The sequence below is a fragment of the Buteo buteo genome, chromosome 2 (genome assembly GCF_964188355.1).
Source record: "Buteo buteo chromosome 2, bButBut1.hap1.1, whole genome shotgun sequence".
Classification (NCBI taxonomy): domain Eukaryota; kingdom Metazoa; phylum Chordata; class Aves; order Accipitriformes; family Accipitridae; genus Buteo; species Buteo buteo.
This window is the reverse complement of record NC_134172.1, coordinates 50,708,273-50,735,006: the sequence shown is the minus strand read 5'-3', so window position 1 is coordinate 50,735,006 and position 26,734 is coordinate 50,708,273. Positions and strand designations below refer to the sequence as shown.

General features: G+C 42.2%; 1 protein-coding gene across 3 annotated transcripts in view; it reads left to right on the top strand.

Annotated features, from left to right (window-relative positions):
• GLI3 (GLI family zinc finger 3) overlaps positions 1 to 26,734 on the top strand; it is a 216,133-nt gene that overhangs the window by 174,706 nt on the left and 14,693 nt on the right. For all 3 annotated transcript variants that reach the window (XM_075054424.1, XM_075054405.1, XM_075054415.1), the window contains exons 10-11: positions 341 to 481; positions 26,007 to 26,156. In XM_075054424.1, coding sequence (XP_074910525.1) covers positions 341 to 481; positions 26,007 to 26,156 — 291 coding nt within the window. The remainder of the gene's footprint in view (positions 1 to 340; positions 482 to 26,006; positions 26,157 to 26,734) is intronic.

Sequence of the window (26,734 nt, the reverse complement as noted above, 5' to 3'; positions counted from 1 at the left end):
TACAAATAACAAGCTGCTTAAATATAGGAGAGAGAAGCCAAGCCTTTATGATTTGCTTTTAATTGAAATGTAAAGGGATTTTTTTTTTTTAGAAATTCTCTGCAGTGAGTACCTGTGGGGAGGAAAAATTTATTTTACACATATAGTCTGCAAATGACTTTGGGCTTACCAGGCCTGTTTTGGGCTTCTGTATTTTGTAGAACAGAGTAACATAGCAAACTGAGAGTAAAATAATCCCCCCCCATCATCTTTCTTTTAATGCTGAAGTAATTCACTTTTCTTCCTCCTCAGTTTCAGAATTTCCTCTCTCTTTTCACCCCTGTTTTTTTCCTCTCTCCAGGAACAGCCAGAAGGAATGACCCTGGTAAAAGAGGAAGGGGACAAAGATGAAAGCAAACAGGAGCCTGAAGTGGTCTATGAGACAAACTGCCACTGGGAAGGCTGTTCCCGGGAGTTTGACACGCAGGAACAGCTAGTGCATGTAAGTTAATGGTATTCAGGAACTGGGTTTTAAAACTATGTGACCTTTTTCATAGGGGTTGGGTTCTCTGACCCTGTGCTGAGTCAAGTTTCTTAGCTAACAGCGCTGCAAACTGGAGAGGGGTTTATGAGTTTCTGAGAATAAAGAAAACTCAGAGCCACAGTGCTTGACCTGTTCATTCAGCTAAAGCTTAGTGTAAAATTCAATAAAGTCTTCAATAGAGATTGTAATGGCTCTGATCCTGTAAGCCAGCAAACGCTATTTTGAGTTAGAGACTTTGATAGTTATTGAGTAATAGTAAGCTGGACATGAATTATTATTAACCTTTAGCCAAGTTTGATTTTTTTCTCCTCAAAGGGACTGTAACAGTAGAAATGGGTGAGGGGATTTCTTCCCCTTCCCTAAGGGGGGGGGTGGTGGTGGTATCAACTTACTGTTGGGTGTAAAACTGAAGGGGGTTATTTGGCTAAATGCATGGAGACTGAGTTATTTCATGTTTTTAGCAAAAGCAAACTATGGTCTTTTTTATGCTACACCAAATATTAGTCATATCTGCCTTGTTTTTTCTTCCTCTCTGCCACCTCTCCAAAAGAAATTATTTTTACTGTTTTGTAATATTGTAAGCTAGAAAATGAACAGTCAAAATCTAGAATATAACCTGGCAAGTACAGTGTCCCCCCCATTTCCAACCTCCTTAGCTAGCAGCATCTCTCTTAATTACCGGCATCACAGAATATAGCAAATACTCGGAAAAAAAAGGAATTCCTAGTACAGATTAGAGAGAAACATCTTCAGCAAATGATCAGTGTGTCAGAATCATATTTATTGTAGAAAACTGTTTAATACTTTCCTGGAGATCATGCAAAATCGATTGCGAAATGTGGCCAGTACTACTGAAATAGCTTGTTGAAAAATGTACTTTTCCACCCAGAATAAATAAAAAAACCTCACCATCTATTTCCAAACACTATGCAAAATGGTAAACTGATGCTGCAAAGCTGACTTTAGTAAAGCAATGCCAGCTTTCACTTGCTGGAGTGTGAGAGCCTCTTGGTGTTGCAGTTATTCATCAAGCTGTATTTTCAGTTTCTTGTTATTATTAGGTAGTAGTAGTAACAGTAACAAAATAATAATATGTGAAAGACTATCAAAACTAAAATAATGGCAGAATTGTGGCATTTTTTAAGAATCCTTTGGACACGTTTTGCACAAATAATTCCCCAACTTTTTAATAGGCCAAAATGAAATGTAAGGAGAGACTCTGTTGGTGTCACCGTATCTTTTGGGGAAGAAATGCCATATAAACAGCTGCTACAAAGGGTTGGACACATTTAAAAGATCAAGTGTTGGTCTTGCAATTGATTCCATGCAAACAGACCAATTGACATCATCTGGGGCTCTGCACAGGCACAGTCTTTATATCTGCGAATAATTGTAAGGCTGAAGCTTTATGATGCCTGGCAAACCTTTCTCAATATTCAGAAATGATCCTAGTGATGATGATAAATAATTTACACCAAAATATGTGAAATAGAAGAGAATTGCAGAATAAAGGTGCCCTTGGTAATGCAAAAAAGGAAGAGGATTTTTTGACATTTCAGATGTAAAAATTAATTGAATTCCACTGTGCCTGTTAGCTACTAGCTAATGTTTTGTAGTTTAAGGTGAATTAAATGGACAGCGTGATTGGTTGTTTGGGGTTTTTTTAAAATGCATTTGTTGATTCTGGTGTGATTTTTATAGCAAATCTGACTGTATTATAAGGGTCAACAGCAAGACTCCTCTGAAAAAAATGTATTTCTTATGTTTCTGCACAATGGCAACATCTGAAATGGGTTTCTCTAGACATAAAAAGGGGATATAAAAAATGTTTCTATGATACATGGAGTTCTTTTTGGCAGGGCTTAGGATTCAGATATGTTATGATGGCATTTAAGATTACGAGGTGCAAGCCCTGACTCGATACCCTGAAGACAATAAATTCATCATCGCAACCATCACATTCAAGTAGCACAAATCATGCTGTAAGAGTCAGCGTGACTCAGTGATGGGGCCCTGGTTTGTGATTTCTTCTGCTGCTCCGACAGAGCCCTGCTGTGGGGACTTGAGCGAGTTATTTCTGTCCAGAATTGCAAAGGTCTTTAGACATCCAACTCTGTTTGAAAGTCTGGCCCTTCACCCTGGTCTGTCTCTCCCATATTTTGTCTGCCCTTGATTGCCAGAGCCCTCTGATGTACACCTGCAGCAACTAGGGAAATCAAGTCTGAGTCTTGGTAGGCCTTCACAGGAAGGTAGTCCTGGTTTTGCTTAGGTCTGTGACTCCGGCAGAAAGCGTTCAGTCCCCAAGCAGCAGTTCGGTCCTCGAAAATCTCCCCACTGATGTGGCTCGTGTATGCCTCCTGCCCAAATACTGGCGCGTAAATCCAAGTAGATACAAGCTGCTGTAAATGCGCTTACCTCAGCGCCTTTGCGCTGCATGAGTTCCTGACTTGACATGTGCACGTGTGCACCTGAACTAGGAACAGAGAGAGTGTGTGTCTCAGTGGCATGAGTACATCCTTTACTCAGTAATATTTACACTGCAGTAGCAGCTGGAGGCCTCGTCAAGCCCAGAGTCCCGTGGTGCTAGACGCTGCTCAAACGCAAGAGAAGGAAGGACCCCGATATGGGCACGAGCTCTTCACTCTGCAGCTCCAGGGCCATGTACATCAGGCTGTTCGGTGCTGTCTGGAGGTACCTGAGCTAGCCTGTGTACAGGTAGGGCTGTAGCTAGCACCACGCTATTAACCTTCAAGTCTTGCAGCAGAGCTCTGCCACGTTGTCTCTCCTGGCCGCATGCACTGCTGCTCTGTGGGTGATTCCCAACCTGCTGGCAGACTCAGCAGAGCCTCAGTTGCTCCAGCCGAGCTTGAAGGGGGTTTTGAATAAGATGCTGGACTGCCATGTAGGTAATCAAAAGTACAGATAACCATCCTGTTTTGTTGACTCTACTGTGGCATAGTAATCTTCAAGGCAGGGGCAACTGGCATAGATAAAGGCAATAAAGGCTTAAATTGCCCTAGCAAGACTCATCCAGGTAACGTCTGCTGACTTCCCTGTATTCCCTGGCACTCAGAAAGGATGATTAGCATGAGCAGAGAGCTACAGTCACGTGTTCAGAAGTTGGGTGGGTGTGATACAGCACTACACATGATACTACATCATATTGCATACGCACACCTACTTGCCCATACTATGGGTAGTCAAGTGAACTGTATAGTGAAACTGAGAGCGAGCTGTGTAGGTCTTCACAAAGGATTGCACGAAGACCCTTCCCCGTTACCCACTTTGTTGAGTACGTGGTGTGTAGCATATATTCAGTAGAAAGGAAAATGCATTTGTATATTTGACTTGGAAGCATTTAGAGTATTCTTTCACCTGTACAACTCTCTAAACCAGTTCCCTGGGCTTTGGAAATTCAGCTGAGAAGAAGAAATTTGTAAAATGCAGAGTTTCAGAAAAAAGACCTAAAAAGCATTCTTACACATCCTGATAAGGCTAAATTTTCAGGATCTACGCAGGCTAGCAGTAAGTCTTTTAATGAATGTGGAGTTTTCTTTCAGGGGAATAAAGCTACTGTTTGTAGCCATGCATAATAGTAAGATATCAGACCCAAAACATCTGATGGCACAGAACAGACTGTTATCCAAGCCTTGCATCCCAAAGCACTGGAATCTTAGAGGAACTGCAGTGTTTAGGGAAAAGATGGAAGTATATTTCTACCTGTTTGTTTTGTTTCCTAAAGTATTAGGTACCTCAGTGTGAATTCTAGTTGCGCCAGGTTGAGCAGAGCTCAGGAGAGCTTTTCCACAATACGCAATGCACACAGTTCACATTATAGATGTCATTACTCCCTTCATGTATAGGGTGTATATGCAAGCACGTATGCATGTGTTTCAAAAGAGATAAATATGAATTTGTGTATATTTTGGTCTTCCTGTCACATGAGCATAGCTTTATTACCTTTTGGGGACTGATGGGACCCGATTTACTTTGAAATCAACTGTAGGTGAATCAGATTCTAGCAATATCTGGATTACAAAGTAATGTGTAATATAGCATGTATGGAATGGTAAATAGAAAGATAATCTGTGTCTGAATATGTGGTATAGCTTTAGAGCAGAAATTGCAATTGTGGGCACAATAGTCAGCATCTGATCACATTTTTCTGCATTACTTTCTGTAGCAAAATCCTGCTGTTATTAGTGTGAAATGTGGGCACTAGTGAAAGTGTGCTTAGGCTCCAAGAGACAATGTTTTCTGACTGAATTTATGAACAGAACCTGGGCTGCTATGAATAAATAACTGAAAAGCTACATAAAAGAATTGTTATTGACCCACCCAGAAGGGTTTGACACTGGAATGATTTTGAAGCAGGAGCTCTTATTTTCAAGTGATATGTGCCACTTATAATTCAGCATGGTTAAATTTTCATGATACATACACCAAAAGGCAAGGTGTTAAACCATTCAGATGCTCTGCCTTATTTATAGCACCTATCCATCCTTTTCCCCCCCTTCTCTTACAGTTAATAGAAAGATTCATGATTCTTCATGGTTGTCTATCTAGCGTCTGACAGTACCGACTGCCCTGCTAAAGCAAGTCACTATCTATAATTGATATCCTTCTATGGAATAGGGTACTGGCTGCAATTGAGGGGTTTTGCTGAAAGCTCTTAAATCCTGACAAGTTCTGCCCTTGTTCTGGTTCAGTCGCTGAGCTGCACTGTTAGGATCCCAGGGTTATTTGAAGTTGGTGCAAAAGGCAGCGGGGGGGTGGTGGCACATTAGCAAATCACAAAGTTGGAGAGCTGCGTTAGAGCCACCACTGCATTCACCTGCCAGGTAGTCTTATTTACAGTGCGTTGCACTCCTGAAAAGATAGCTTACGTTACTGCTTGAACAAGTGTATTAAAGGTTTCTTTCTCTCCCTCTTCTTCTTAACAAAAAACCAAACTTATTTATTTTAAAGCTTCAGTTTGCTGCTGGGGTCTTTATCATTCAGCTGTTTAATTAATTTCTCTGCCCAGCGAGATATTATAATTGGGCTTAGCTGAGCTCAAGTTTGTTTTAAATATGTGATAAATGCACTTGAGCGCCCAGAAGCTAATAAGATATTGTATATTTTTATAAATCTGCTTTTTGTTGCAGTTTGTCTTTTTTTCCCCCCGAAATCAGTTTAAGAATAAAATATTGCAGAAGGGCTAGACACTAAAGATAAAAGTTTGTTTAAGGAAATTATCCTTCAAGGAAATGACTGAAGTTATTGTTAAATATTAATACAATGGCAATCAGAAAAACGCAGTGCTGCCTATTTCTCATCCCCCTTGCTGTGTAGCCTTGATGATAATTATTTTTTATTCAAAAACATGCTTGAAGAACTGTAGAGCTATTTTTTGTTAGTGTTTTCTCCATAATTGTACAGCAATAAAATTCTCTCATTGTTGTTACATTTGATTAGATGAGATCAAAAAGCCCTAAACTGACAGCAATGGCTTACAGTCAGGATTTCATTTGCTGAGGTCTTCCCGCCTGTTTGCAAAGCCCCGGTGACGGAGCGCTCCCCCAGCAATCCCCAGGGCAGCTGCTGTAATGCTCCACCAGGCTCTGTTACCGCACCAGTGGAAAGTTTCTTGTGTTTCTCAGGTACCCACATGTTCCCAAGGTAATCACGGTGCACTGAGGATACCCAGAAGAACCATTACATGAAGTTCCGTGACTTGAGTTTCTTAATCTTTTTGCCCTCCTCTCCTACAGAAGAGGGTGGGTTCAGCTCTGACCAACAGAAGTTTGCCAGCGATCCATGGAGACCCATATAAAACCTGGGCTGTGACCACAGCCTGCCTCAGCTGAGGTTTTGCAGCATCTGTCGTGATAGGAGGTGCCTTAATCAATGATGTGCACCTCGAAGCACTGAAGAACATGTCTGATTGGGAGGTGAGGAGCACATCACTCTCTGAAGGACTAGACCTCTGTGGAGCAGGTTGTTTTGGATGCCCAGAAATAAGGACACTCAAAGTCAATAGACTTGAAAGTCTCGCTCCCTCTGCTACCATGCTGCCTTTGGCCTGTGGCTTCTTCCTCAACTCCTCTGCTGTAGGAGAGTGGTAGGTAAGGACTGGAGAGAGCTCCACCCCTCTTCTCTAAAAAAAGATCCAGCTGCCATAGGAGAATAAGCCAGATGAGAGCAGTTCCCCTGAGTAGTAGCTGCAGTGGCAGAGCTGTAGATGACCTGAGAGTCATGCATTGCCCACCGCTTGCAGGAGGAGAAACTGCCCCGTGAGCAAATAGCCTCGAGCTGCCAAAGCCAACAGGGTGCTACTCGCAGCTGTGCAGGTAGGCATCTGTGCCTGAAAGGAGGCAATTACACACAGCTGCCCCAAAAGGCAGATTATCCTTCAAGCATTAGCGATTTCTTTTCTCTGGGTGCTGGAGGTGTGCTTGCAGACTGGTCGTGATGCAGGTGAAGTCCCAGCTATGTGAAGCAAGTCCATTCACAATCCCAAAGGGGTGTAATTACACATCCCAGTTTGCCTGCATCTCCACATATGTGCAGGGATTTATTTAATTTTTAATTCTTCCTTGCAGAGGCAGTTTTCAGTGCATTTTCATTATAGTTTTATTTGGCACTTGTACAGTAACACAGAGAGGCTTCAGCCTGTTCGCAGGCTCATTGTGCGTGGCAGTGACAGCTACTGCTGTGAAAGGTTCAGAAATGTTTCCTTTAAATTGAAAAGAGTAAGGAATAGATAAGAACATGAAATCCATTATAGTAATCATTTTTTTTCCTGACAAAGGAGAATGTTTTATGTACAACAGCAAAGGGATTTTTGGTGGTGGTTTTATTCTATTTCATCTTATTTTATTTTTTACTTACTGGGGTCTGGACCCTAATCCATATTTGGAGAAGCAATGCTGTGGACAAAAGAAATCATTCTTCCAAGTGAGACAAGCCCAGGGCTTGGGCTGAAGGTTGGAACAACATGGAGAAGGCAGGGAGTTGTTTCAGAGGCAAGCAACTGCCATGAAAAGGTTTTTTCCAGTTTGTGCATCCCCTCAGTATATTTGACCTTTGTAGCTGTGAGGAAACAAGGGAGAGGAGGGAGAGAGAGATTATAGCAAATAATCATGAGAAACATCTGTCCAGAAGTTTTTAGATTTTGAAATCTCTTCCTAGCTGCCTGTTTAAAGGCTTAGTTATAATTAAGACACCACCTTACTGTGCTGGATTATAGGTTGCTGAACCCATAGTTTTGAACTGTGCCGGAATGGTAGCATCATTTATAGGCCAGCAATTCATTACATGGCGTAGGAGAGCTAGTAAGCAGATCTGTGCCCCTGAGTGCATGTTTATTTTCTCTTGGTTTCTGTATGGGTACCTAACACAGACTTGTTTAAATGAAGCAAGTCTTTAACCCCCCCATCAAAGGTAACCATCTAAGTGCTGTCAGGTTTTAAGGTTAAGTAACCACAGACGGACCTCACTGCTGTTCTGTAGCCTCAGTAGCCCTTGGGGTCTGGCATGGCTCCTGTTTGCCCAGCACATCCTTGCTCTGCGCCAGCCACGGTGATGCCCTCTGCCTTCCAGCCGTGTTAAAAGTCAGCACTGCTGTCTTGTGAAGAGATCTTACTCACTCTGGGCTTGACCCAAAGGCCAGCTGTGCTTTGGCTCAGGTCCTCTTAAGCACTCCACTACACAAGCACATTGGCAGTTCCCCTACCTACAGTTTGGCTTTTGATGAATCACAGAGGAGAAGGGGAAAAAAAAATAAAGTGGGGATTTCTTTTTTTCATAGAGAAAGGTTTACAAAAAAATAAATCCACCCTAATCTGTGAAGTATTAAGAGGGGATTTAGAGAGAGAAATGTAATCATTTTTTTATTTTAATTCCTCTGTAATTAGCATTTCTTTCACAGCATTAGGAAAACTTGTTGTTAGTCTGCTGCTACTACAGCTACTGTTCATATGAGTTGCCAAAGTCATTGTCCTCGAATTGGTGTCCCTGAAAGAGGTTGCTAAACTATGACGTGTCATTTAAATAGCACTTTTTTTTCACTGGTGTAGGTAAGGATGAACAGTGCTGCTCCTGTGCCCTGAGAATTTACTCTAGCGATTTAGATTGAAATTGTAACAAGTGGGCGCATGAGTGGAAAGGGCTGTGCGTGGCAGGGAGCAGCGTTCAGCCTCTGTCCGTGCTTTTAATCACAAAGCGCTATTTAGGTGGTTTGTGGATATACATACTTACTTGAAGTGTTTATTTTGCCTGAAAGTTCAACTAGTGAACTCTTCCAGGTTAGTGATGTTATCATAGGTGCCTTCCAGTTTGGGGGAGAAGTGCAGGATAAGAAGCTGCCAGCCCAGTCCCAGAGGAGCCCACGCTGACTGAGCGACAAATGCGTAGGCAAGAATAAAGCTGCAGACTGAGTTGGCTCTTTGGCTCCTGACTGTTGTTGGCATATCATGGAGAAGAGAGAAAAGGGAAGTCCTTGCCTGCTTTTTTTGCTGCCTCCGAGCTGCAAGGAAGGTTGGGGTTGTGCATTGACTCCAGGTACTTTTCAGTCCTCACCAATGGGCCAGGACAAAGCAGATTCACTGGGACAGAGCTGCGCTTTCTGTGCAGCATTTTCCTGCCTTGCTACTGCTGACTAAGTGATTGCTGGTTTGTAGCCTGTGTTACTATGGTGAACCAGTGGAAGATCTACTTCAAGCTTTCTGGAGTCCCTGTTGGGTGTCGTCTGTCTCAGCACTGCTTTTGTTGTCTTACAGTGAATAGGATTTTATCCAGCCCATCTTCATATCTTTGTCACAAGTGCCATGTTCTCCCTTGTAGCTGCCCATATTCAACCCAAAAGGTTTGCCCATAAAAACCAGATGCCTGGAAGAATAGAAATCTATGAGTGCTGGCCCAGCTATTGCATGTGGAAGTGCTTTTTCTCAGACAGAAGTGGCAGATCAGCATGCAAGAACGGAGGCAGGGACAGGCAAGCTAAATAGAGGCGCAAATGCAGCTTCTGCATTTGGTTTTGAGTGGGCTGGGCTGCATGGATTCATTTTTGCAGTCTCTTTTGTTTGTGTAACCTCTTAATAGAAAAAAAAGAAAGCAGATTAGCCTTTTATCATGGTGAAACAAATTTAGTGTTTTCCAGTGCTTAAACTTTCGTGTGAGCCTGACTTTTCTTCAAGGTGTCGGGTACCTAATCTATAAAATGAATGGGTGGTGGTTTTGTCAGGAGTGGGTCCTCTGGTGGCTTGCACTGTAGGTATGAGGTCTGCATATACCGTTCTTACGTGTATCGCAGGGCTGAGATGCTGCAGTTCTCCGTGAGATAAAGTAGTCAAGCTGAAAATGAAACAAAGCTCTAACTGTATCCCTCCTTGTGTTTAGCAGAGATAAACTACAGTGGAGTCTCAGTGCTGCTCCGTTTGGCTTCTGGCAGCAGCTTTAATTGGTAAAATGCAGATTTTTTTTTTGATCAAGAGAGGATTATTCTTGTTATCAGTCTGGAGCATCTTATTTCAAGATGAAAAGGCTTCGCTGAATTACAGATGCCAACATTTTTACAAAGCACTTTGGCGATTGACATCTCAAAGAGAAAGTATGATTTATTAGCCTATAATGGCTAACACTGAGCACTGGGCTAGGTCCCACTGATTTGTGAAATTGCTTAATATGAATTGCCTTTTTGTGTAATTCAAGCCCCAGGTTTTTCAAATAAACTTAGAATATAAAGTGTATGAAACATTACATACCTGGAAAGGGAGAAGGGTAATGGGGCTGCGTAGCTAAAAAGAAAAGAAAGGCAAAGGAAGAAAGGGAGAAAGAAAAGGAGAAAGAAAAAAGAGAGAAAGAAAAGAAGGAAAGGGGAAAAAAAAGAAAGACCTACTTCTAAATCCATCTTGGTGGTGCTTTTTTACAGTAGTTTGGTTGATATGTTGGCAGGGTAAAGATTAATAACAAGCCTTGTCGCTATCAGTAGCTGCTTGTCGATTCTCTGTAACAGGGCTGTCTGTTCAGCATGGAAATTATTGATTAAATAAAAATTGCTATTAGATTGTGATGTGATCCATAATCACAAACAATGGTGGACATTCCTCTTTCAGATCCCAAGCCATGCATCAAGTTTTTCCTTGCAGTAATTTATATTGTGCTGACACTCGCACCCATTAGGCTTTTATCCTCTCCTACATGTGTCAAGAAAGCACTAAAAAAAAGAACAGCAGCAGCACAGCAGCAGGTAGGCACTCACTAAATTTTCAGAGAGAAGCACAACACAGCTAAGTCCGTCCTTTGCTTCTAGTTAGCACCTCACCTCAGCAGTGATTTCTCCCAGGTAAGGGCAACACCCCTTGAATTCAGGGATCTTTTTCAGAGTGTTTTCAGTGAGGGCAAGAGCTTGCTCCACAAGTATTTGTACCTAAAATGCTCATCGTCCTTTTTTTCTTCTGTTGTTCCCTTGGCACTGGTTTTATTTATGATCCTTGTTTAAGGTACACCTATGGGTAGGCCCTCCATGTCAGGACAATGTGGAAAGGGGATGCATCCAGGGAGATCCAGTATGGTTTTGGGGGGGTGGGGGGGCTTAGCATTCTGGAGTGTGAAGGACAAGTGGCTTTCCTGTATTTATTTAGCTCTAATGCTTCCTGATCTGAGGAATCCAGGATTGGAGCGCTTCAGTTAAGACTGCATCATTTTAGGCTGAGTTAATTAAAAAGATAGTATCTCACTCTTTCCAGCACATGTGAGCACAGTACCAACTTTCTTCCTCCTGTGAGCGCCTTTGTCTAAAACTAAAGGAAACCTAGTCAAAATGTTTTCGAGAGTTTGGCCGCTAATAGGAATTATGCCCACACAGCTTCTCTGTCCCTTTGTCTCAGAAGACCTGAAACAATATATATATGTCAAAAATGATCAAGCCCACCTGGCCTGGCTGCTAGGGAGAGGCATCCCTGTAGCTCTGGACTGTGCATTGTAGATTGTTTTGCCAGTTACCAGCACTAGGCAGGATTACAAGAGTTTTGTACCTCTCTACAAGAGCTGAGAATATAGAAGCTTAATACGCTATGAGTATGCAGTGATTTTTTTTTTTTTTTTGGTTAGTGTAATTTTTCTTAAAGTTAGTAAAATAAAGGCTTTATCCTTTAAACTGTTATCAGTGCTAATTATCATACAATGTATATTTTTGTATCTCACTACTGTTAGGATAGTTTCTGCATATCTTTCTTGTGTCTAAACTATTTCTAATATTACCACAGATAACCAAGAAAACTCTACCTGCAGTATTTGACTGTTTGCCACATTACACTCAGCTTAAAGACTGTTTAACAGTGAGCTTAGCTTACTTCATTATACAGAGCAAATAAGTTTTCAGGCTTGGCTGCTGTCATTTAAATCAAGAGACCACTTCATTTCGCAAAGCCAGAGTGTGTACCTCACACACCTCCCTCTAGTGCAGCCACTTTCTCTGCGTGGATCAGAGCCAAGGGATTACCAGCCAGGAAATTAATTGCTAAGGGGATTCCAAAACTTATGGTTAGTAAAACAAGCCTGAATAAAGAAGTGTGGTTTATATCACATTCCGGAGGTGCCAGGCTCCAGCTCTGATAGTTTTTGGATGAGGGAGAATTACAGAGATACAGGACTGCCCTTTGGTTTACTCCTGCAGACTTCTGGGGTTGACTGCCAGCACAAGTCTGTCCCGTTCAGGTGGTGCCACAGCGGTATATGGGAGGAAAGATGAATCTTTGAGATAAACCAGACTATTTAGGATTGATTTTTAGTTACCAGAAGCACCTGTAAGTTCACTGCAAGTCAATTAAAGTTAGTGGGTGGAATGCAGGGCAGAAAAAAATTTGGCCTTGGCTCTTTTCTAAGTTTGTTAGGTGATACCCCCGTGTTCTACTATGAGATTCTGCACAGTTTTCATTCCAACAGCTCAAACATATGTCTGTGGTCTAGCTACAACACAAGACTGTCTATCAGACCATCTACAAGAGAATAAAATATGTTAGCCCATGGCAAGAGAGAGATGAAAGAAGGTATCTCTGCTGCCACTCCCTGGAGCATCGAGGGCAACTAACCTGTAACATGTGACAGAGACCTTTGCTAACCGCAATTTTGCTAGGATGTGACAGGGACAACCAAGCTTAGCACAGATGTGAAAAGTAAATTCTAAATGGATGTCCCATGGAAAAAAAGCCAAGGGAGGTCTCAGAGGAGCAATAAACTGTTGCACATGCTGAAGCTTGTTAGAAATGTTTCTTAGAGATGTTAGGAAGGAGGCGCCCCAAATACTTTCTCCAGTTCAGTTGTGATGTCATGGCTTTAACACACTGCTACTTCTGTCACCTACCGATGTTGGATTAATTCTACCAGGATCTCCTCTGTGATGAAACAAATGTTAAAACGTACATTGCCTAGTAAAGATTTTGGTAATGCTTATCACTGCCATCATTTTTCTTTGTAGTTTCTGTGAAAAGTGTTGTGCGTTTTTAAGTCATTACATTCCCAGCTTTCTTAGGATTTTTTGTGCATTTCATTGCAAAAAGTGGATCAGGCATTATCTCCTAATCTGAACTGCAGCTTTTTTAGATTATGTGTAAGGAGACACTAAGTGCATTTTTTGAAAAAAATCCTGCTATTCAACAGTCTCTTTCTGCAGACAAAGCATTGGTATTTTTATCATACAGGCAATTTGAGTATGTGCATGTGGTAAGCATAGGACTCTCTTTAAAAAAATGAAAAAGACTTACTGATTGATTTACACAGGAAGATCCTGCTGAGGAATATCTTTTCTTTCATTTTAAGTGGATCGGTGTTAGCTGGGCTCTAATCGTTAACAAAGTACTAAGAGTAGAAGTGCATGATATTACAAAATCTGGTCCAAGGTTGACCTAAGCAAAGTGCACATTGTGCAGCAAGTCCTGTCAACATGTTTAGTGTTTGTGGCCATATGCTTAATACACCCTGAAGAGCAGATCCCATTTAGTTGTGACAATTACCTTACTATTTTGCCCCATTAGGACTGTAGGATTTTCAGTGAAAGAAGGCAATGGTTTAACTTTTTTTGTAAGGGATCAAGTATTTTGCTAATCTTCCTGCGTAGATAGATGACCCATTGTACCAGTCTGGGAGTTTGGAAGACTTCAAAGTCTTGTTAAAATGGTACTTTTTAGCTTTTCCTTATTCTATCTTGCTATAGCCTTTCATAGATTCATAAGTTGGCTCATGGGATTAAGCCGTTTGTCTCTGGTAATATAAAATGATATAAAGCTGCTGTAATATAGGGTTACATTTCAACTCAAAAGAGCCTGTTGGTACTAACCTGCTTGCAGTGTATTTCCAAACCCATGCACTGAAAGGCAGTGTAAATTTTAACAGATTTTTGTCATTAAAGCCATACAATTTTTATAAAACAGCTCTGGCTTTATATATTCATTTAGTGCATGACAGTTGTTGGGATATTTTCCTGGGTACTTTTTTACTTCCATTTTTTTCTGCTCTAGGCATCTTTACTGTTGAGCAGTTATTTCTTGGCTCCACCAATCTGGCCTGTGCTGTGGAATGTAAAGATTAGAAATCTCTTCCCATTTTATTTTCTTGTGAACATGCCCTCTTTTAAAGGAAAATATTATTACTTTAAGCATGGTTTGAACCCACAACTCAATAACTAACTATAAGAGCTGCTAAAGCCCCACTCCTGCAGAGAGCTCAGTGCGTTTGGACCCAATCGAATTTAACAGGCTCCAGGCTGCCGTAAGAGCCTGTTTGAGCAGAGCAGCTCGCAGAACCAAGATCTGTGCATCTTGGCTAGGAGCAATGGCTGGAATTTATCAAAGCCAAACAATATGGGGGAAGAATAGTTAATTTCAGGTTTAATATATACAGCAGGTCTGATTTCCATTGAAGTCAGATGAGTTATGGTGGCATGAAGGAGGCCTATAGATTTTTGTCTTCTGCAGCAATGTGGGAAAACATCCAAAGTATTTAGTTCTTCTGCCTCGTGTGTGCTGATGTGCTGCTTACAAAATCAGGACGGCATTCTCCTCCTTATACTATTTGCAAATAAGATGAAATGCCTTGTTGTAATGCCTCTTTATGATGACTTCTTTCTCAAGTGTGCTGGCAGGAGTCCTCTGTGGTCTTCTTTTGCCAGTGAGAAAAATCCAGAAATAGAATATATGCTTTTAAGTGTGTTACACTTAACATCTGTAAGCAGCGCTAAGTGCTGGGCCATTTTGTGGGTTTTTTAAGGTAAGGCTTGTTTTTCATATATGTTTTTGTTAAAGATTGTACACAGCTGTATGTGAGTTCAGATTTGTAAAGACAGAAGTCAGCCATTGCTCACATTGGGTACTGAGTGTGAGGGAGTTTTATTGTGGTTTAACTTGGTTTTCCTGGAAATTCTGTAGCAGTTGCATGTAAAATGAATTTTTATCCCTAAATGCAAAAATCACGAAGCAGCAAATTTTGAAGGTGAGCCTCAAGTGGTTTTCTCTCCTTCCATATTCAGTCACTTCTAGAAGGTATCAGACAGTGCATTTTCTAGGCAATGTTCACTGGTAATCTCAGACCTAGAGAAGGGCAGAAGTTTGGTTTCAGGCCAGGCTTTACCCTCTTCCCCATCCAACTGTAGGAAAAACTCTGCCCTTGTTTGTGCTTTGACTAGGTTGAGAAAGGAATGTGTAACAGATTTGAGAGGAATGTGGAGTTCTTTGCAATGAGGATCTCCTCTCCTGTGAGCTTATGGCAGGAACAGGCATTGCACCTCCTCACAGTCATGCCGTAGAGTTGTTTCCTGAAGCCAGGAATCCTTCCTGCACTTCAAGTTGTACCGCTCCTGCCTGTAGCCAGCTCTCAGAAAGCCTGTGGGGAGAGCTTGTGTGCATGTGTGATGGAGAAAAAAGGAAGGAAAGCAGGCAGAGCAGGCTGAAGATCATCCGTACAGGGCTACGGTATAGGATTTGGGAGAAGACCACCTTCAGCTGCTATTGCATCGTAAAGGCCAACATGACGGTTTCATCACTTAGTCAGCAGTGGGTCTTAAACCCTTCAGCAAGCAGCCTTTGTTCAGTCTTTTCTTCCAACCCTGGCCTTTTGAGCCAAGTTTGAATTCTTCATCACTGGTGCACATATTGCCTGGCTTCTTTTTCCCTCTGCTTTTCTCCTTGCTAGTCTGTCTTGAGTCTCTTGGTTTATGCTGCAGGCACCAAATTACCCTAAATTTTTCTCATGTGATCTTAACACAGGAGACAGGTAAAATGTGGGTGTAATTTGGGGACCTGAACTTGAAGAGCATAAAAAACACAAAGTAAAAGTGAGCCAAACATGGATATGTAAGGTTATTTTTCTTGAAGTGATTCCGGTGCATTGCTGAAGTCTTGGTGAAGGTGAAAGATGTAATAGGGTTCTACCTGTCAGGTTGCCTTTTCCAGAAGGGATTACCCTCCAGCAAAAGGCTTTCTTGCTGTTAGCGTAGCAGTTACATGCTCAGCGCAGCTCTCAAAATGTGCATCCAAACATGCACAGTTTGCACCAAGAAAGGTGCTGGAGTGAGTGGAAGTTGGAGGAGAGTTTACCAGCATCCATGCAGCAGGGTGGAGCGCGGAATACAAACTGCAGGAGTTGTGCACAGGAGTGCACTGTGGTGGGGGCGACCAGGTTGGCAGGCAGAGCAGGGGAGTAATGCAGACGGCAGACAAGTAGGAGAAGGTGGTTGGAAGAAATGCCAGGAGTGGTCAGCTTGCAGTTGGCCCCTTGTACTCTTTTGGGAGCAGTGGGGAGGCACTTCTTCCCTGTGGGCTCCTTTATCCCAGTGCCCCAAGAACTTAGTCATCCTCATGGTAACCCTGTTCCATCTTTCCCTGCTTCAGCAGTTCTCAGGCAAGCAGGGCCTACCCTTGGAGGGCAAAGACATAACCAAAACATCCCCATCTGAGAACAGTTGACTTGAGCATCTGGTTTGTGGTTTCCACTTCCAGTTCCTTCACTTCACTGCTGCAGCTCCTTCACACAAATGCAATTAGCCCTGTCCTTGGGCAGGTCACAGATTCAGGTGGTTGAAGAGAGAGGTGGAGCTTTATTTTTTTTGTTAACATCACAAAATATGGAAGCTGTGATACCTTGCTTGAACTATGGCAAATGCAATGCAGACCATCAGCCCTGGAGAAACTGGCAAAGCCCAGTTATCACAGCAGCACACATTGAAAAATTATTTCCATACACTCAGAAAAAAAAAGAGTAAAGAAAGCTGGAATTCCTGTAACATACTAGCTTCACCTATTAACCTCCCAGCTAGTAATACAAGAATGCAACCTTCAAGAAAGAGATGGCACTTGATTTTAGACAGTTATGGAAGAGAACATCAGAGAAGAAACAAAGCTGAAAGTCATCAAAGCATCTTTCCTACCACTGTAAAAGTGGAACGATTAATGTCCACAACATTTATGTTGATGTTCTGGCAGAATCTCATTTATTAAACTTTCAGGTTTAGGAAATAAAGATGCAATTTCTGCCCGTTGCTTTATAGCTGCATGCTATTACACAGGAAATCAAGGGAGAGCTGTAAAACATTGCCCTTGATGGAGCTGCATTTTGCTGCTAACAGACTTAACTGTACTGTATACGTGAATATATGTATATTAAATGAAACAAGAGCAAGATGTGATCTTACTGGGAAAGAATCCCTGCAATACCCATAAGTTCCATTCCCTCCACAGAATATCCCAAAGCCTACCAAAAAGCTGTCCAAAACCTGGAAACATAGATACAGGCCGAGGGAGTTGGTTCCCAGCCTGACGAGCAAGCTGTGTTTGCCCTGTTGGTATTATATCACATCCATACTGTATAACTACTATATCAGAGATTAAAAGAAGGTCATGCTGTATTATGAACTGCTGTCTTTATTTTTAGGATTAGATAACTTTTCTCTTTTTTTCTCCCCACTGATTCTTTTTATGTCCTAAGGGCAGATCCTTTCTCTTGGGTCAGGAATGTAATAAGGCAGGTTTTCCTCTCTCCAGGATATTGTGTCTGTCTCACTGTGTTTAAATTGCCACAGAAAGCTCTTCTGAGCAAAATACAGTATTTTCTTTGTACCAGAGCCAACGATTGACGTATCCTTGGGGACTTCTCTGTCTTCAGCATTTAAACATACAAGTTGGATATGTTTAACCTATTGATAGGCAACGAAGACAACTACAGAATTTATTGCAAGAGAACAAAAGGAGAAGCAGAAAGAAAACATCTTTTTTTTTTTTTTAGCTTGGGGATTGAGAACTTTTATAGCTGTTGTTAGTGCAAAGAGATGAAAAAAAATAAACAGACCTATATTTTCAGCTGAAATGAGGAGGTGAGAAGGAAACAGTCCTGCTGGGTTATGTCCTTTGAATTAGCGTATTCCTGTTTATTAGTAATACAGTTTCACATTTAGAAAACAAGACTTCTCCAAGCCCATACATAAAAAAATCATCTGATTCACCATGGCTTGGTTAAACAGCATTTGGGGCAAAAAGATGACTCCTGCTCAGGCTTATAGTAAACGCCACAAAATGAAAATGTTCATTAATTATTATTGGTTTGACTGCTCTTGGTCTTTGTGCATTCCTTGCTTCTGAACTTGTATGCCTCATGAGACAAGAACAGTCTCTTTCCATGTGTTGCACTGACCCCAGATCTTTAACAGGTTTTGAAATATGACTATAAACTCGGTCTTCTCCCAGCGGCAGCTGTGCTGGCCCAAGACAGCTGTTGACCCCAACTGCAACATCTCTGAGGTTCCCCTCAGTCTGCCCTTCACATGAGACTGCTCCCTCGGACGCTGGAGTCAAAATAGCCAGATTAACCCAAGCCCTTCAGACTGAGGCAGGTGATTAAGCAGTTTATGAGCTATTGAGGCAGTGATATTGGAAGTACGGCAACATCTTGCGAAGAAAAGGTGATGACCTGTTACAGGGCAGAACCATGCAGTGTCTCAGCATGGCCAGAACATGGTGTGATTCCCCCCACCTGCCACTTTCCTCCTTTCTTACTGTTTCCATCCTCTCTTCCAGCCATTGGTTTCCATGCTGCCCTTCTCCTGTGCCTGTCATCCCTGTCCATCTACTTCTGTGGGCTGTCTCAAGTTATAAATCATTATTATTTTTCAGTTGACTTGGGCTTCTAATTTTGATCCCTCCGTTTCTTCATTGACTGCTATTGCCAATTCTCAAGGGACAGAGATGGGAATCCAGAACGGCACAGTAATAAATGAGCTTCAAGCATGAATTCAGCTGGAGTGCTGACTGAGGTCTAATTTTTTTCTTATAATTAAGTATTAACAGTCATGGACACAGAGTTCATATATTAAGTTTGTAAAATAGTGTAAGTTATGTTTCCTGTTTTCCGCATACTTCACTCCCTTTTGAAATAACCATCTTTTTGACTGAAACTTTCTTTATTTAGTGATTTGATTTTTTTTTAATGAGTAAAACCTTTTTAGTTTTATAACACTGGAGTTATAAACATTTGCAGTATGTATTTTTTTAATACTGCTTAAAAAAGTCACTCTCTTCTCTCTCATATGTAACCCCAAAATACCTGCTTACTGAAATGTGGTATGCCACTAGTCCTCATTTAGGTTTACAATCATGACCAAATCTAGGGGGAGTGGGGGGCTTCATTTGTTAGTAGTGGAAAACTTTGAAAATTAAGTATTGAGATTGAATGACAAGATCAAACACTGCAAGGTGAGGAGTGCAGTGTGCAGACAGAGTATTTAGTGCATTCATTATACACAGAGGAAATTGCTGTGCAGTGCTTTTAAGATCCAGCTGACTTTAACTGTGGGTATTCCATTTCAGCAAAGGTGTCAAGACTGTCGAGGTGCTGACCTGCTTTGGGCCAGATCAGTGGATTGTATAAATTGTCATGTTGCTAATCAGCGTTAGCAGAGATCTGTCACAACAGCATTTCTTAAATCTTCCATAAAGTATGCAAGACAGCCACAGGAACTCTAATAGAATAACAATAAATGCATCCAAAGGAAAGGGAGCAGGAGTGGAGATAGTTATCTGAGCTTCTCCACGGGCATGTGCCTATGCAGAAGTGCAGAGTTCTTCATGTATAGCTATAGCTTCAACTTGGCTTTAGGAACTGCAACCGGCTTAAGCGTTTATGCCACCATAAAGGTTTAAAGCAGCTTAAGTGCTTCTTCCGTCTCAGGAACTAAAAATGGCTTAAGTACTTATATCACCCTAAGGACACAAGGTCAAAAGCGTACTCTTGACTTGCGCAGCAGGGAGGAGACATTAGGCTCTTGTGGTTGTTTAGCCTGGTTGTGCCTGCAAATGATCTTTACTAGGGAAAGGACAGATGGGATCCTTACCTATTTTCCAGCAGATAAGAGGAAATTAAAATGCATGCGTTGTTCTAACAGAGCGTCACAGAGGTTAGAGAGAGACACGACTGCAGTGATTGTAATGTGTCCAAAAAGTCTGCTGGGGATTTCACTCCATGGAGATGCAGGGGTTTTTTTTTCCTCATCACAATGGGGTTTCTATTGTGGCAGGATATTTCCTGCCTCACCAGGACCTCCTTTATATCCTGACTTCTTTACAAAGCTTTTGTCTGTCCATCTTGCTGTGGATCGTGGAGTTAATCTTTATCGAGATATTAATGAGATGGTAGGGAGGCCTGCCTGATGTCATCTCTTAGTTGCCTGACTACCTAAAATGGTAGCGAGGAGCAGTGAGGAGCAGTGATGAGCTGTGGATTGCATCCCTGGGGAGCAGGCAAGCATGGGTACTTGCTTAAGTGCTGCCCTGTCACTTTTCTGAATGCTGATACTCTTTTTACAATCACTTGGCTATCTCAGGAAGCTGTGTGGGTCAAGAACCTGGAAAGTGTGCACACCACTCATGAACAAGTGACTACTTTTACTGGGAATCAGAGAGCAAAATACTTCTATGCATGTGGGCTTTAGCTTTCCTGAGCCTTAAGTCTCCACCTCTACTGTGGCCGTAGTAGTAGATACTCTTTCCCAAGGTTTCTTGTTAGGAGGGGTACATTCGCAAGCTATGAAGTACTCGGATGCTTTGGTAATTGTCTCAAGTCCAAAGTGAAGAAGAGATCTATACTTATACCTAAGTGAGGACAGGGATATGTGAATTCTGTTACGCCAAGTCTGGCGAGCTCTGGTGTACTTCCCACTATTCTGGTCAAGAAGGCTGAAGTGATACTAGAGTAGGTGAAGAGGAGGGCTGAGAGGACCACTGAGGAGGGATGGACTAATGCACTCCTGGAAGTGGCAATGAGGAGCCTGGGAACAAAATGACAGGCAGAACACAGACACTTCCACACCGCAAGCCCCAAAGCAGGGTAAGAGCGGTAAAGAGGACTTGGTCATCCTAGAGAACACCAGAAGGAACCAGCTTATTTAATTCAACAAATGAAGGCAGAGAGAGGAGTGCTGTGTGTCAATTAGTTGGGGTGGGGGAGGGAGAGAAATAAACACTGTGCAGGGAAGCAGAGCTGTTTAAGCTAAAGGATAGTGTTGGCACAAGAACAAATGAATATAAATTGGCTGTGAATAAATCAAAGCTAGAAATTAGTTGCTAACCAGCAGAGGAGTGAGTTCCTAGAAGAGCCTTCCACTGGGAGCAGAGGGAGCGGATCACCAGTGTACTTAGAAGACGAAGCTTGCTCCTGTCGTGACCAGGATTATGTGTAGCGGCACTTGTCACAGCAAGGGATGGGCCTGATGACCAGGAAACCTCCTCCTGTTTCTAACTGTATGTGGGCTTAAGGACAAATCTACATCCCCTATGCAAAACACATAAATAAGCAAGTTCCCTGCAGGACTTGCGGGTCAGGGACAGCTAATCCCCTTCCAAACCAGTCTCAGAGCTATCCAGTCTGTTACTGCCGGACACAATCTCTGCATGTTTCCTCTCTGCAGCCCATGGGCTCCGCGACTCCCTCGTGCAGCTGTGGGATGAGCTGTGTTTAGCAGCCGTTCCACTGCAATGCCTCTTCGCCATTTGCGCTTCATCTCCTGCACAACAAATGCAGTGGCTCTGCTGGTTTGAGGGACTTTCTGTGGCAGTACAGTCCAGGGGGAGATTTGTGCTAGAAAGTGGCTTAAATGCTGCTTCTGCTTGTTGTCAGTAGTGAGATTTAGTGAGAAGTTATTTAGCGCTTCCTTTTTAAATCTTTAAAATACAGGGAAATAATTGTGAGAAGATCAGTGTCCAAAATTGTCATTGTATAATTGAAATTAAACCAATTTTTGGCAATGGTGATATGCCTTCCGTTGTGCCACTAACTTAGCACATTACAGCATGGTCTTTTCCCAGTTTTCTCCTAGCATGCGCTAGGGTAGTGTGTCTAGGTTAGAAAGCAGAATCGGGAGATTTTCCAAATATTTTCTGCTTTATCCACCAAATAACACTTTGCTTTCAGATGCAATCTCAGTTGCAGGTGACAATCATTCTTTTTCTGTTGTTCCTAACTCATTCCACCAGTATGAAGAGGCCTTCCTCCTGCTGTTTGACTACTGTGAGAGCACATTTGGCTTTTGTTTATGTATTGAATAGTTAATGGGTAGCAAGCAGTCAGCTAGGATATGCTTTCTTCTAAAAAACACATGGAGGAGGGAAATGGAACACTAAGATTATTGCAGATCCTACTTCCAGTGTTACCTCACATCATCTGCTGCAATACGGAATAGCACGTATGGTGTGCGTTGATTATATAAGAACACATATGATTTAAGGTGTTCCCTTTTCAAATAGCATCTCTTACCATGTAAGCATTTATGCTTCCAGGACACTGCAGGTTGTGCTGTCTGTTTTTTGAGCTTCCCCAGTAAAGATGACAGGCCAACTTCAGCCTTGATTTCAATGAATTTGGTGGCTTTCTTGCTCTGGAACTGAAATTCATCTCAGAGCTTCCTCCTTCAAAGCCAGGGCATTCCGAGACCAAAAATCAGTATTTAGGTCAGCTCCCTCTGTTCATTTTAGGGTATTTTTGAGCCGAATGATAATAGCAACATTTTTTAAAGAAAAAAAAATGAGCCAGGACAGACTGAGGTTTGGTAATGAGCATTGAAGTGGCATGAAAGTGACTGGTATTCTGCAAATGACCCCTGTTTAGCAGCTTTTTGGAGCTCTGTGCAGTGGGAGATAGCTAGTAGAATTCCAGCTTTTAATGGGGGCTTTTTTTTTCAGATCAAAAATTCTTAATAATACAGAGCTGGTGCTTCAGAGCCTTATGTTAGCAAACCTGACACTAGGGAGTAATATCATTGGCTTTCATGCGCCTATTTACTGTAATAAGGATTACCAACGTAAGTAAAACTTGCAGGTTTGGGCCTACAAAATTAAAAGAGAAGCCTTTTCACACCCTGAAACTGCATCAAAATTCAATTTCACCAGAAAAAAAAAAATTCCTTCTGATCTAGTCCCTGGAATGTGACATTTCATGGGTGTAATAAGGTTACAAACAGATTATAAATTGAAACCCTATAAATCCTTATTGTACTGTACCAAAGCTTCTGCTTTGCATAATACTCTTATTCCTGACTGTTCTTTGTTTTACAAGCTCAAAACTATTCATTCCCTCTCATAATAGAGACCAGGGAGCCAAAAACACCGTGCAAAATCCGAAGGTAATTATCTGAGTCAAAGAACTTGAATGCCAGAGTTCAGAAACTTCTGAACTTTTCTAATTGATGTTGTTTGCACAATGAGACCTCCCTCTTCCTTTAAACATGTTGTAAATATTGTACATTGTTTCTGCCAAATTATAATGATAAAAAAATCCCGATGTAGATTTAGGTCCTGTTTTATATGTGTATAGTTCTGCCTACACGTCCATAGCAGATGACTGATCAGTTTTCAAATCACAGCTTGAGCAAGTGAGCCTACATGGTCAGGATTACAAATGCTGTGAATCTCCTTACCTGAGCGCACTGCTGGTTTCTGCTCTTGGCCTCTTACTTGTGCTGATTTAATGTCTAGCAAGTGTCTTCTTCCAGACCAGCCTTCCAGTATTTGGGCACATTTATAGGTCTGCTAAAATATCACCCCTCTGCAAAAAAACAATTGAGCAGCTCACCTGGGAGCAAAAGAAATTACCCAGATTAGCAGATGATGTCATGGGCTCATTTCTTCTAGGCTTTACCTGAAAGTGAGGATACTCAGAGGGATTGAGTGAGAATGAGATGGCTTTGCAGGTGAGCTCTCAGAGGCCTCTTGGAGCATCAGAGCAATGAGGGGAAAAATGGCGCAAAGAGGGGTTTGATTGTAGGAAGAGCAGAGGGGATAGGAAAGGAGTGACAGGATAAGAGAGCAGGGCAGACGAGTATGGAGGGACACAGCTGTGCAGTGACCTGAGGGTGATCATAAGATACTTGACAGGTGAGCCAGTGGAGTGACGGAGAGAGGCAAATGATCAAGTTACCATCCTGGGCCAGCTTTGTCAGCTGCTGCAGTGAGCCTGGGCTGGGGAGGGGGTGAGGAAGGGGGTTTTACACCCATGAGAAAGGCCAGTTTTAGAGGATGCTCACGCTGATAAAGGCTAGGGGTCTGGAGGGCAAGGAGGAAGCTCATTTGCAGGGACAAAGAGGAAAAGTGTCCTCTGAGAATTTCTCTAAGAGAGCATCCATGGGTGTCCACACAGTGGGAGGTAAAGGGAGGTGCTGTTGTGAACTGATTGAACCAGTCTTGAAGTTTTTGTATCAAAGGGAAAGCCTGTGTCACACACTCAATTTTCATTTCCCTCTTGGCCATGTAGGTTTAACCACGTTAACTCACAGTCTGTAATGTTTACAGAAAAACTTGGCCAAGAATTACTTCAGTGCATTGAGTTTGGTCCTGTTACTTCTTTCTCTTTCAGGAAAGAAGAGTGCACATTAACCTCATTGTACTTTTCCAATGCCATTTCACAGCGCAGGGCATCTGTACGCTTTTTGGTACAGGCATGTGTAGTTACAAATGGACTAGAGATCTGCACTTGAAACATAAACTCCTGCAGATTACATGTTGTACGTTGTCCAGCACATCTGCTCTGTTCATGCGCTCTGTGCCCCATCACAACTTTAAAGAAATGGCAATAAAGTTTCAGAAAGAGAAAAAGAGCAGTCATCTTTTATAGGCAATGCACATGTGTTTGCCATGGTGATGCTGCATAATGGTGAACATGAGTGATTTTATTTGGTTTTCTGATTGTTTTCAGGACTTTAGAAAAGACTGGGATTATCTTCTTTGTGTTCCAGTATGAACTACTGAGTTTCTGTACGGCTGGCTTTTTCTGTGAGCTACTTACAGAGTAGATACATATTTCATCCCTGTCCTGTGTTCAAATATAAACTCTGGAAGGATTTTGTCTAGTACCTTAATGGAATAATTGCATTTGCTGAGAAATGCAGCCATCTAGTGGCACAGCTAGCAAGCTGTGGTAGAAGGTACAGCACCGGGGAAGTCTCTGAGGCACCATTTCTCCAAGAGAGTGCAGGAGGATGAGTCAGGTAGCTCCTGCTGAAATTCCAGCCTTCATAAACCTTTGAAAGGCCAGGTGCAGGGCGCTTTCGTTGTTTTCTGAAGCTGTGCAAAAATTCATACAGTTAAACCTGGAAAAAACAAAGCAATCTTGAGGCTGGCTCTGATTCATCTGCCCGTTTCTGCTCAGAAACACAGCGAGAATTAAGTCCATATTTAAATGCTCTGCTGAACTGGATGTTAGTGAAGGGAACAGAGCAAGCTACTTTTCTGGAAGAGTAAAAGGTACACAGCCCCAGCCTGTCTCTGGATGCACTCACGCAGATGACGCCACAGCAAGACATGTGCATGTGTGTCAACAGGCCTGGGGCAGGTGTCACTCCCAGAGACTTTCGGCCAGAGCTGTACTTGCCAATGGCAAAAGCTGGCTTGATGGATGCTTCGGTGCTTGGAGTTTTTTGTTACTGCAGTGTGTAGGGTTTTGTTTTGCCTGCCACAACGTGTACGCTAACCCAATACCTTTACTGAAAGAAAATATGGGTAGTGGGGAGTGACTTAAAAGTTTTGGTGGAAACTTGGTTTAACAGTTCTGTTGATTTTTCAGGTTGCAGGACATGTTTTTAAAGGCCTGATTTTGTAAACCTTATTTGTGTTGAATGGCACTTAAGTAAGGCTTCCCTGATCCGAGAAAGCATTACTCAATGTGAATCATGCAAGTGGTGCCATGCATGAGATTGTCTGGGATGCATTTAACAGCCTGTATCCCTGAGGTCTGATCCAAAGCCCGTTGACGTCAGTAGAAACAAATTCATGGGCCTTAGTGGACTTCCAAAGGGATCTGTAATTTGAACCCCGTGATCGCTTTGGAGCGCAGACAATCTTCTTACTCTTTTAATACTGCGGGATCCTGGTTTACACCTGAGCCTCTGGTGCTGTTCCAATACAAAGTTACAGTAAGGCTGATGACGATGTTACATTTCTGTAAAGCTGTAATCTCTCTTCTACCCAAACAGCATATAAACAATGACCATATACACGGTGAAAAGAAAGAGTTTGTGTGCCGATGGCTGGACTGTTCCCGGGAGCAGAAACCATTCAAAGCCCAGTATATGCTGGTGGTCCACATGAGGAGACATACAGGGGAAAAGCCACACAAATGCACTGTGAGTAAAGGGGGCTGAGCTCCAGGCTTGGACAGGGTTGCTGGGGCTGTGCAGAGAACAGAGCAGTGCAGATGCTGCATTCCCTGATCTCTTGTCTGTCGGACATTTGTTGGAGAAGAGAATACCATGTCTGCTTCCTTATCGAGCTCGCCCAGATGACAAGAGCTTTAGGAAGGGGGATTCACTGGATAATTTGGCCCACTTCATCAAGTTTAAAGTGCAAAGAAGCCCCAAAAGACATTATTAAACAGGGCTGAGTTTGCTTAATTATTTAAAAGCACTTTGTTTTACAGAGCTGGGTATTATTGCTGGCCACCAGCCTCCTAATGACTTTGCAATGGATTTCTGTCTTAGACGGTGTACACAAATACTGTGCTCTCCTGTAAGAGAAGATTTAGATAATGCTGGAAGCATTTTAACTTGAACTGTGATGGGGTTTGCCTGGGTAAAATTAAAATCCAACAAATCAAAACAAAGTTACATTGGGCAAGGTTATGAAGGCTTGGAAAGTTTCTAAACTTTTATAGGTCAGCTTCTACTGTTTCCTGCAAGTCCAAAGATTAAAATTAATCCAGACT